The sequence below is a fragment of the Rhinatrema bivittatum genome, chromosome 7 (assembly GCF_901001135.1).
Source record: "Rhinatrema bivittatum chromosome 7, aRhiBiv1.1, whole genome shotgun sequence".
Classification (NCBI taxonomy): domain Eukaryota; kingdom Metazoa; phylum Chordata; class Amphibia; order Gymnophiona; family Rhinatrematidae; genus Rhinatrema; species Rhinatrema bivittatum.
In genome coordinates this window covers 70,182,580-70,195,345 of record NC_042621.1, presented here as the reverse complement: position 1 = coordinate 70,195,345, position 12,766 = coordinate 70,182,580, and the positions used below count along the sequence as shown (strand labels likewise).

Sequence of the window (12,766 nt, the reverse complement as noted above, 5' to 3'; positions counted from 1 at the left end):
GCATGGAGAGAGAGTGTCAAGGGGTGCAAGAGCCTTACTATGTCAGCTTGGGGAATGTGCATTTCTTCTCTCTTTGTACTTTGCTTAGTGTAGGAGGAGATGTATTTCTGTTTCTAGCTCTCCAGTTTTGCACTGCATGCAGAGTGGCTTTTTGAGGTTTTCATTCCAGTTTTTGTCTCCACGTTTGTAATTTGTGATCTTTTATTCTGTATTTGGTGAAGGTCGGATCTGTATGTGTGACTGAGGTGAGGTATTTTACTAGTAGGTAGGGATTTGTATCAATCTTCTTCGTTGCGTTTTCTCACTCTCATTAGGACATGCATTGGAGCTGCACTGCTGCCTTTTCATAGGAAGAGCTATCGCTGTTTGAGTTCTTGGAGTTAGTGTTGCTATGGTATGGAGGGCTTGCTACACATATGCTGAATATTTTTTTTCAGGTTTTGTATTTTACAATGCGCCTGGTAGTAAGGGAGTTTGTGTTTCTGTTACTGAGATAGTGCCAGAATCAGAATACCTTTTTTATGTGGCGAGTTGTATTTGAAATATCCTAGTTCTGCTCTGCATTCACTGGAGACGGGGAGACGGGGGGGTGGGGGGGGTTGGAGTTTGGGTCCTGTGGATGTAGAGTATATGTTTACATTTAGCCCCGTGATGGTCAAGTGCTCAGTGTGTCACGCCTGTAAGCATTACCTGCCAGGTGTGTCCCAATAGAAAAAAGGTTGAGAACCACTGCCCTATACAATAGTCTTTCAGCCTTTGCTTTTTTTGGAGGAATTGCAGGCAGGAGAAGGGGATAAGATATGGGTCCCATCTGCTATGTTGGAAGCGTGACGTTACTCTAGTGGAGAAGTTCAGCCGAGAAGATTAAGGGGACCAAAAGACACCACAGCGAGTGCACTTGATGTCTCTGGACCAGTGTTGGGATCAGAGAGTGCCTCAGAAATGATTTGGTCTCCTCTTTGCTACATGCTTTCATGCCGGGAGGGCCCTTTTCTATCTTTTCCTCTGTCTGTTTAAGGGGATTTAAATTTGGGGGATTTTTCTTTTTTCTTTTTGTAAACATGCATGTTGATGCGATTTTTCTTTTCTACTATATTTGAATTGTAAACTGTGCTATATTCCAATAAAGAGGAATATTTTCAGAAAAAACAAAACACAACAAAAAAGAAAATATATAAGAACGTTTCCTTAAAATAATACTCCCACACAGCTAGCCCAAACATTCGGCCACCCTGGGAATCTGTAGATAAAACAACACCCTATATGTTTAGAATAAGTAATATTTTAGGAGCAGAAGATTCTTGGCTGTAGTCCTGTTTTTCATTTATCCGAGGAGCCCTACACACAGTGCAGCAATTTGAGTAGATTTTTTTTTTTTTTTAATGTTCTGGTTATATACGCTCGTACACACTGTCTTCAGCTTTTAATTCCTCGCTTTGCCTTGGGTTTCACTTTCCTGACTACAAAAGTCTTTCCTCTCCTTCATTACCTACAATGACGGCCTGCATGTTTAAGGTTCCAGTTTGAGCTCCACTTTCAGATTCTCTATAATATTCCGCAACGACTGTGTAACTCCTCTTCATAAGTCGCTGCACTGGCTCCCTATTCACTGTCTCATACGGGTCAAGCTTCTCTTGCTCGGCTATAAATGCATTCACTGCAGCTCATCATTGCGGATCTTTTCCTCGCTCTCCCTATGTGCTTCCTTGTGAGCGCCGCTCATCCAGCAAGTTGCTCTGATCTGTGCCCTTCTCCTCCATCCCCAACTCCCGAGTGTGCTTTCCACTTCTCTGTGGTGGGTACCTGACATAGACTTCCTGTGTCCGTGCATTATGCTCACTCTGTGGTTGTATTCAAATCCAATTTAAAAACTCACAGTTTTGAAGCTTCCTTTAAATCCTAAATACTTCTCTACAATCAATGCACTTCCTGCACATTCTGGTTTGTCACGCATAACCGTCTTCACTAGACTCCATGCAGCAGGGACTGTCTCTCGGTTTCTGTGCAAGTTTAGTAGCGCGTCAGAAATAAGTAGTAGTAGTAATAGTAGTAGTAAGTGCCCTTCCAGCTATGCAGCTCTTCATTCTCTGCTTTTTTTTTGCCTCACACCCACTGCTTCTTCTCCATGTGCTAGATCATTATGCCATGATTTTCAGTTCTCTGGATTAAGGGGTCTCTTCCCATTCACTTATTTAACTTTCCTTCCAGAATCTTAAAGTATCTATCCCCATTCATTTTTCTTTCTTCAGTTTTTGCACATGATATTCCCCCCTCTTATCTCTTGGTTGTCCTGTCAAGCCTTCTACATTTAAGCAGACCAACTATTATGTTTTTTTTTCCAGGCAGCTCATTATTTACATAATAACATTGTAAGGAGGAAATTGAGAAGTAAATTTACTCTGGCTGAGCATATTCTATTTTTTTTTTTTAAAAGGGCAGTTTCCTCCTGCCCCTTTGGATTTCTAACCCAGTTGTATCAGAGGCTGGGATGTGATGGCATAAGTCTTCATTAGGAACTATCTGGGGATTTGTTTCTTCTTGGAGGAGACAAGCAAGATGGAGATCCTCTCACATGGGTGACATCATCTGATGGAGCCCGTCACAGAATTTTGATCTCAAAGATTCTAGAGCTTTCAGCATGCTCTTCTGAGCATGTGCAGCTGTAGCCACTTCCCTATCTCTCAGCCAGAGCCCCCTCAGTCCATGATGTAACAGATACATGGAGAAACCAAGTCACAGGGGAGGCGGGAGGGGAATAGCGAGGACTGACATCCTTGCTGTCCTCGGTGAACACCTGTTACAGGTGAGCAATTCTGCTTTCTCCAAGGACAAGCAGAATGGCAGTCCTTACACACGGGTGAATCCCTATCTACAGGCTGCCCAAACAGGACAAAGCAGGGAGTCCCCCTAGTACTGAAGCATCACCTTTCTCCCCTTCATTTGTGAGGCAGACGATCCAAAATGGGGTCTAGGAGGGAAAAGAGTTGGGTTGTACATCAAAAAGAGCAATAGTACAAACTGAGAGGCAAAACCCCGAGGCACAGCATAGGCACCTAAGGCAGGGACGTGATGTGAACACAGGGGCCTCACGGAAAGTAATAACTGGCGAATCCTGAGTAGGTTCAGATTCTGCTGGATGTAGGAAAATATGCCATAAGCCTTCATTAGCAACTGAGGAGTTTTCCACCCCCCCCCCTTTATTTTATATCCCCTTCCAACTTCAGTCCCTTCATCACAGCGCCAGTCTGTGGCTGGAAGCCACGTACCAAGGCTCCTTCCCAAACCCTGCCATCTCGGGCCCTAAGTCAGGCAACTTAGTTGTCACCACCGGCTCCCGGAGGAGCCTAATCCTCAGATGACCTGGTAAGAGGAAGACCTGAACTGGAAATGAGGTCGATATCTCTCTGCATGGCATGATGCAGCACAGCCGCTGAGCCCACTGTACCAGACTGAGAATATTCTGTTCCACAGATCTGGTATGTATCAGGTGTGTGTATGTGTGTATGAGAGAGTGAGTGTGTGTGTGTGTGTGTGTGTGTGTGTGTGTGTGTGTGTGAGAGAGAGTGTGTGTGTGTGTGTGTAAGGGGGGGTTTCTCATTTCTGCCATGGACTTTTCCCTTTTACTGATCAAGAATGACCACTGTTGCCGGCTTCATTCACCAGTGAGAAAGAGACATGCGGGTCTCCCTCACTGGAAAAGAACTGCGCAGCCCTCCGTTTGTGTGTCTGTTCTAGAAACCGGCATAGCATTCTTTGCCGGTGTAGGCCGCATACTGTTTTCTCAGTGCTGCCCCCATGCAGGAGAGGTGGTTGAGAGGAAAGGAAACCTAGTTCACGTGCGGTGGTCCTGACAGCACGTGCAAAACCACAGAATCAAAGTTATAGAGGTAAATCAGCTATAGCTGCTTCTGACCTTCCTCTTCATCCAGTTGTTCTCCGTTAGACCTTCCTGTGCAACACATTTATTCTTGGAAGTGTAAATTAATTCTGAATCATAGCTGCCAGAATTTGTCTAGTAGAAGTCTGAAAAAAAAACCAACCCACATTTCTTACTTATTTGGCAGATTGAGTTAAGCACATTTGGGAAATCCTAGCTATGGAGCGTCTTACTTTTCTTATGTAACCCTTGGGCTGGTTGTATACCAGAGGCTATATCTCAAATACAGTTTCAGGTGATAACTTCCCTTTTATGTCCAATATATTATTTACCAGGATTCCCTGAACGGGGGGGGGGGGGGGGGGGGAGATAATTTTCAAGGCCCTTGCATTGTAATTGCTTAAGTCCCTGTTCAAATCATTGTATACAGCAGTGATGATAACGGCACTGACAAGTGTTAAAGTTGTCATGAAGTAAGAAGCACACTGGAAACTGACTTGGTTTCCACCATTACTGAGATGTTATGAAATGATGAAAATATTCTTTACAGCTATTAGTGTCACTTATCAATGTTACAAGTACTTCTCAATAAATTTGTAACTTCTCAAAGTCTTGTTTAAAGATAGTAACGCCTATTCAGTTTTTAATCTGATGTTTTCCCCCTCCCATTGGCATAGGGCAAGTTTATTGCATCCCTCCTAATATAGGTGAAGTATTAAAGGTGGAATCCATTTTACACAATCGTTCATCTGCTACCTCTCCATGTAGCTTTCTCCTCTGAGCTCATGTTCTCCTCACAGTACCTAAGTGTCACCAGTTATTCTCCTCTTCCTTCTTTTGGTATCAAAATGATACTCCTGTTAATCCTTCTCCCAAAATCTCCAGTAGATATTTATGGGTCCTAGCAGGGGGGGGGGTCCATCTTTTCTCCTTTCTCCTCTCTATTCTTCTTCTCTGGATATCTGTAAGTCAACCCTCTTTTGGATACTGATGATCAGCAGGTTCTTTCTCAGGGAAGCAACCTCTCCCACTGATGTTTGTTAAGGGCCAGGCCATTATGACACTTACATTCAGGGATACAAGAACACTTAGATTTTGTAGAAAGTATAATTTTTTTATTGATCAATATAAGTATTCTTGGGAGATGCTGATGCCATTTCGCTGGCAAACGGACTACCAGCATCTCATTATATACATGAACTGATCCTTCTTTTATAGGTAAAATACAATATAGTACTAGGTTAGAAATTCTAGAAGTGCGTGACTACCCAGAGAATAATTTACATAGGTTATCATGTCAACAGCATGATAAGATTATCCCTAAGCTACTTTGATTATTTTTCCAAGGTGGAGCCCATTAACCATCACTCTTTAGATAGTCTTTTGTTCTGTTAGAATCTTGTTGGTCAGGGCAATTAACACATCTTAGGCTGTGTTTACAGATGCCCCTGAAAAATGGTGCCTCTATAGCCTGAAGCTCCAACCATTGCCTTCTGTTTTTGTGACCCTATAATTAGGCATCACAACTTGTCGCCAGCTTCAACTGCTGTCCAGCTGTCCTTGGAATTCCTGCAGGTCAGGCTCAGTAAGGCATTTGAAGTTCATATAGCCAAGAAAAAGGCTAAGGTAGCAGAGGATTCTGGGTCAGTTGCCTTCTCCATGTTGGTTTTCAGGCTCAGGCACATATATCATGTTAGAGCAGCAAAGTAGATAGCTTAACTGAGTCCCTATTTAGTGGCTACTCAGAACTCAAATATTCAATTGAAAAACAGAAAAAGAGGATAGGGAGGGTGTAAAGAAACTCCCATATCCCAAAATAAAAGTCTCCATGGAGACACTAAGAATTAAGCAAGCAGAAAAAAAAAATCAGGGGACAGCCTTGGCAGGCTGCCCCTGCAAAAGGAAACAGAAAATCCTCACGCTAAAATGGTGGTCTGGCTTAGTATACCAGAGAAACACACCATGTACTCTTCTTCCATAGGGGAGCTACCTTCCTACACTAATTCTCTGTGATAGTATATTCTGAACAAGTCCTAGTAGGGATCTGACAAGATCTCTATACTTGTGATATTGTAAAAATAAATATCATCAAACTTGGTTTCTTTTTTGTTTACTACAACAAAATACTGACATAAACTGTTTCACATTGGAAGGGGACAGTATTTGTCCTTTTCAGTTCTTGGGCCCTTCTTGTCTTTTTGTTTGAAAATCATTTAGTATACAGTAGTTGAGGAGTTTTCTTCAGTTTGGTTTCCGATTTCCGCGCTCAAGTCGGCCAGTTTTAAAATGTGTGCGTGCCAAGGAAATTACCAGTTTTACCAGTTAGTCCACCAGTTCAACCAGTCCTTCTCCAGGCCTTCAAGAACTTCCTGGTTCTCCAGCCTGAACTCCCTTCCCCCCCTCCCAGTTCAAGGAAGCCTCCCACCCAGTCATTACCACACAATAAAACACGTTCAATATCACTTGCGCCAGATAATTAGCAGGTGTCAAACTACGCGAGCGAATTGGAGAACATACGCATGTAAGCATCTCTCAAATAGCAACTTACGCATGTAAATGCTGGCCCCGCTCTGGAACACACCTAGACCGCCCCTTTTTGCATGCATGATTGTGTGCGCGAAAGTGAAAATATGTGCATATTTTTGGCTTTTATAAAATATGGAGTACATACACAGAGGCTACTTACATGCGTACATATGCTCCTTTTTATGGGCGTAACTTTTACAGAATTCCAGCTCTCCTTCCGGATTTCATCCAGAGCTGTCCAAGGACAGCACCTCTGCCAGATGTGGCAGTAGAATAGGGCCTCGTGCCTGCGTTCCAGGCTCCAGACGTGCACTTTTCATTCTCTCCATTAATTTGGTTATTAGGTTATGCTTAAAACCACAGTAGACTAAAACTTGGTAATAGCAAAAAGTTTAGCCGTCAGAACATATCAGAAAATATAGTTAGGGTAAATAGTAGTATTGCAGTATAAATTTGAAAGTATTATAGATGTATTTAGAGATAAAATGGCAAAACATAGTGGGTAATAACATTTAAACAATGGTAGGATATATCAAGACATTCAAATTTTATTGCACTTGTAAATCTTAGAGGCCTATAAAATAGTTTATTGTATGATAGAAGCATTTAAGCCAATGAAATTGAGTAAACTTTCAATTGTATATTTTTTTTTTTATTAAGCTGAGAATCTTGCAGTAAACAAATTTATTTAAAAAAAAAAAAAAAAAGATATATCTGCAATAAGTATAAATAGTTTTGGGGGTTTTTTGTTTTGGTTTTTTTTTTTTCCGGATATGTGACCAGGTTATTTTCCAGTTGATTTCCAGCTATGGCCCCAAGTGGCCCGGAGATCAAAAAAAAGATAAGGGTCAGTTACAAGGTTGAGCTCATTCTGTGTTACCATAGCAACTGACCTCCAGCGAGCCTCTGAGGATGCTGGCCCAGTTCCCCAGGTAATATTTCCACTGTCCAGGCCATCAATCCCAGGCCTTTCAAAACCCAGACTGTTTAATTGTCAGGGTACTGTTTTGAAGAGTACCTTCGTCCCACTGGTACCAAGCTGAGGCTAGCATAGCTCATTTGTGTCTCTCCAAGTCACCAGGGAGAAAAGATGGGGTCCCATCTCGCCGGAAAGACACTGGAAGGGGTAATATCTGGAGACCTAGAGAAGGGCGCTACAGTTCCTCCTGGATTAATTAGGAAAATACAAGCAAGAAATATAGCACACATGTTTTGTAAAGTAAGGCAAGGTTTCTGAACTAACAAGTGGCAATGGATTGGTAAAACATAGCTTATCTGAGCAATAGCACCGACACATTTTAATAGATATATTGAGAAATTCCGTGTTACTCATAATGGGCTTTTAAGGACGTGACCCCTGTTTGACTTGTCCTCCTAGTGCTCTTCTGCCCCTGCTTTCCACTAAGTATCTTTGTACTCTTTAATGACAAGCTGTGCTAGCCGTATACAGTTAAGTGACACGAATGGTTTTATTCCAGCTGCTGTTACGTTTCCTTTTTCTTTTTTATTTATAGGAAAGTGTATTTTGTCATATTTGACTGCTTTTTCACATTTTCGTGCACAGGAACATATTTTTTTTTTATTTTGTTTCGCCAAAGCGAGCAAAATATCCTCTGCTTCGTTCCTTCTTATCTTTTATTTTTATACATTCCTCATTTAAACATTTTTTGCATATTAATAAAGGCCCCAGGTTTTATAGTTGTTTACTTTTCTATATTTATGCCAATATCTGCTTCTGCTTACTGTAATGAAAATATTCCTCACAGAGCACACTTTAATTAGACCAGAATTTCTCTTTAATGAGTCTGGATATATTCATTAGGAACAGGATATATTAACTGTTTTCTTAAAATTCAAAGTCGTATTTTTTTTTTTATATCAGCTTGCAGTCTAGTTGTTTCAGCTAAGGGATTTTTTTTTTTTCCTCTTTGTTGCCTTGCTCGGGTAAGGATGCTCCCCAGAGGCAATATACACCGTGGACTCTTTTGTAGACATAAAATGGGAGAATCTGAGCCATTCCAAGGCGGTGGTGAAGCAGTAATACTTGTAGTTCTTAGGACAGAGGCAGAGGCTGTTACACAGTGGTGGTGATGGAAAGTATCAAGCCTCACATTGTCCTGTCGACCTTTACAGCTTGGTTTGGGACTGGCTTTCTTGCCCAAAAGGGAGAAATTAGCTTTATTAGATCAAGTTTTATGTAGAGAAGTTTTAACTAACAGTAAAGACGATTGTCCTTCTATTGCTCAAACCATTTCTTTGTTGTTGGTTGGATAACACGTCAGCAGTTGACAGCGTTGGCGTGTTTCCCTTATATTGCCATTAATCAGGTTTATAGAGCTGTAGCTGGAAATGCAATTGATATATAGGTTTAATACAATATTATTAATTACATGACATCCTCGCCAGGAGGCTACTAGCACTGGCTCGGTCATAGACTTTGAAACTCATTGCGGTACGTGTTTGAGACATCATTCTTCAAGAAAAACAACTTTACGGGGAAGTATATTCCTGTCAGGGTGAGCCATACGGAGAGCAAAAGCAACTGCTGTACCAAGTGTCACATGAATACGAGTGGAGCAATCATGTACAGTAAAAGCATTTGAACCCGGGAACAATGAGCAGTGCGCTTCTCTGTCACAGTTCAACTGGGTCAGTGCAACCCACTAATCCTCACTAACAGGCAGTAAATTATGGGCCTAAAAATGTAGACTAATGCCTGTCTTTGACATCAGTGAACACTACCCAGGTTTCACCTTCAGGATTCAGATAATCAGCTCGCATTCCTACTGGCTTCCCCCAAGACCAGTATGGAAATAAGTATGTGTCTGTCAGGGATCAAACGCTTTTGGAGACAAAAGTAGGTACTGAGAACATTACAGGATACTATCATCTCCCCATGATACTTTTACACAAAGCACTCTGTTCCTCTTTTGGCCTGACATAGTTTCAGCCTGACAGAATCCAGCAGGCCTGCTTGTTTTAAACAAGAGTGCATCCTATTATTTTTTTGAGAAATGAAGTGTAAAATTAATGCTTATTATTCTGAGCTTGAAAAGGAAAGGAGTGAGAAAGCAACCCAAGCAGCTTTACTTACAATGTGCCGTTTGCTTAGCATTCTAATAAATAGATCCACGTACGGACCTGATTGCAGAGAAGCACGCAAAGGTCTTGCACAGCAAGCACTGCAATTATGATTTTTATTTGACAAATGAGAGGGGCTACAGAGTTCACTGGAGTTACGTCTGTCTTATAGATGCCTGGCATGAAACAAAAATGTATATATATATATATATATATAAAAACGAGGAAAATGGCTATGCATTGCTCTAGCCAAATCGCAGCAGCATGTGCTTGAATTCTAGAGTGTTGGATTCTCAGACATTGCAGTGTCATAGGTGTACCTAACCTATGTCATCTTTAACAAAAAAACCCTAAAATGGTTGTCTGTAGAGCTTTTACCCATGCAGTTTTATTTCTGGATAAAGTTGTATACGACCAGGAAAAAAAATAATCTAGAGAAGTTACTGTAAATTGCAACATTCTTGTCTGTGTCTCTGGGTAGTTTAGTATTTTTATATATGAGGAAATATTGATTTTGTAAATGCAAGAATGAAATGGAAACATTTGTTATGCTAACCATGATGCTGCTTTCTCTTTGCAATTTTTTTAATGCAATGGTTTTTAGAGATACAGAAAATATATAATAGACTCCTGTGGGAGTGGGATTAAAAGCCCCACAGGTGAGAAGGCCTCAGAATTCAGACCTGGATTTGCAAATCAAAAGGTCTGGCCTCGAGTAGGATGTTTCCAGATCTGCAGGAACCTATCACATTTTTATTATTTTTCCTTCCAGCTTGGATTTGGCTTTCTATAATTATATGAAATATTGTTAGTGATGGAGGAGGGACAAGGTGGCGTGTGGAAAAAGCTGCCAGATTGGAGCAGGATGTCATTTCTTTTTCATTTCTTGAACTTGCATGCATCTCCATCAATTTTTTAAAAAATATTTTCTGTTGTGCTGAAATCATGGACAATTAACCATCCAGGAAGCAATTCTGATACTCCCTCGATGTGTGCATTTCTGAAAGACTGCGCTTAAATAAGAAAGTTACTGCAAACTGAACAGGAATGAATTTATACAGTCTGTTTCTACTAAACATAGAAAAATGTTAGCTAAAAACTGCTTCCTCTGGTGCATAAGCTGTACGATTTTGTTTTTAGTACTTTAGAATTTATATAACGTTAATGATTTGCCTTTAGTGTTTTCCTTTGCAGGAATAATTGCTCTTTACGGTAAAACGGGTCTGTAGACCAAAATTCTCAATACTGTTGCTTTGGTTTGTGTTATGTCTGGTTATGTGTGACAGCAGTGCACAAAACCAAACCTGTATATTTCTACGTAACCAGGTATGCACTTGTGCAGGGAATTATAGAAATAATAGCTTTGGGTCCTAGAATCTCTGCAATCTGGCACTGCATTTTTTTTAGCAGACTACTATATTTCAGACAGTAATATGCTGTGTCACTAACAAATTATAACATTTGAACCTTGCAGAGGAAGGCATCAATCATGAATGCAAGCTGTGTAACCAGATGTTTGACTCTCCAGCAAAGCTTCTGTGCCACCTGATTGAGCATAGCTTTGAAGGGATGGGAGGCACATTCAAATGCCCTGTTTGTTTTACAGGTAAGACACAAAGTACCTAGACATGCTTCGCAATGCATGGTTTGATTCAGAAATTACACACTAGGGGATTTTTAAATATACATTGTTCCTCTGGTTAATTAAAAAAAAAAAAAAAAACATTCTTTCCATTAAGGGACATTTGAAAAGTCATTTTTTTAAACACGGGCAAGCATTTGAAAAGGAAAAGCAATTTGAAAAAAAAAAATCTTCCATGGTATTTTCCAAACCTGTGCATTCTTTAAAAAGTCAATACCATTGTAATTTGAATTTAATTTTCATCTCTTGAAATCCAAGCGATGGTTTTGAAAGTGTTGTGCAGTTTGGGCACACGTGGCACTTTCTTACCATCCAGCAGTTCCCTTTCCTAAAACTGACTCTGCATAGCAAACAGTGGTGTTTAGAGTTTCTTCTAGTATGCAAATAATGATTCAAGGCCATAATGTGGAAAAGCTAGAATCTGTTCTGGCCCTATATTTGCCAGTAATCATCCAGAATTTCTGAAATTATACATGTGCTTCATTCTTAAAAAAAAAGACATATACATGTTAATAGGATGAAGGAATCTGCAATGAGTATTGTTATAAATATAATGAAAAAAATCATTGAATAAAGGTATTGTTACCAAGAATTTAAAGTTGGTTACTTTTAGACCAGTGTGTAAATTGATAGTGCGGTAATAATAGGAGATTTCAATTATCCCAATATTGACTGGGTAAATGTATCATCGGTACATGCAAGAGATATAAAGTTCCTGGATGGAATAAATGACATTTTTATGGAGCAATTGGTTCAGAAATCGACAAGAGAGGGAGCAATTTTAGATCTTATTCTCAGTAGAGCACAGGATTTGGTGAGAGATGTAACGGTGGTGGGGCCGCTTGACAATAGTGATCATAATATGATCAAAATTGAATTAATGACTGGAAGGGGGACAGTAAGCAAATCCATGGCTCTTGTGCTAAACTTTCAAAAGGGAAACTTTGATAAAATGAGAAAAATAGAAAAAAACTGAAAGGAGTAGCTACAAAGGTAAAAAGTGTGCAAGAGGCGTGGTCATTGTTAAAAAAAATACCATCCTAGAAGCACAGTCCAGATGTATTCCACACATTAAGAAAGGTGGAAAGAAGGCAAAATGATTACCGGCATGGTTAAAAGGGGAGGTAAAAGAAGCTATTTTAGCCAAAAAATCTTCATTCAAAAATTGGAAGAAGGATCCAACAGAAGAAAATAGGATAATGCATAAACGTTGGCAAATGAAATGTAAGACATTGATAAGATAGGCTAAGAGAGAATTTGAAAAGAAGTTGGCCGAAGAGGCAAAAACTCACAGTAAAAACTTTTAAAAATATATCCAAAGCAGAAAGCCTGTGAGGGAGTCAGTTGGACCGTTAAATGATCGAGGGGTTAAAGGGGCACTTAGAGAAGATAAGGCCATCGCGGAAAGATTAAATGATTTCTTTGCTTCGGTGTTTACTGAAGAGGATGTTGGGGAGGTACCCGTGCCAGAGAAGGTTTTCATGGGTAATGATTCAGATGGACTGAACCAAATCATGGTGAACCTAGAAGATGTGGTAGGCCTGATTGACAAACTGAAGAGTAGTAAATCACCTAGACCGGATGGTATACATACCAGAGTTCTGAAGGAACTAAAAAATGAAATTTCAGACCTATTAGTA

At 40.3% G+C, this 12,766-nt stretch overlaps 1 protein-coding gene across 4 annotated transcripts in view; it reads left to right on the top strand.

The window, feature by feature from the left end:
- Nucleotides 1–12,766, top strand: part of ZNF423 (zinc finger protein 423) — a 706,298-nt gene that overhangs the window by 607,561 nt on the left and 85,971 nt on the right. For all 4 annotated transcript variants that reach the window (XM_029608490.1, XM_029608489.1, XM_029608492.1 and 1 more), the window contains one exon: nucleotides 10,959–11,090. In XM_029608490.1, the coding sequence (XP_029464350.1) occupies nucleotides 10,959–11,090 (132 nt within the window). The remainder of the gene's footprint in view (nucleotides 1–10,958; nucleotides 11,091–12,766) is intronic.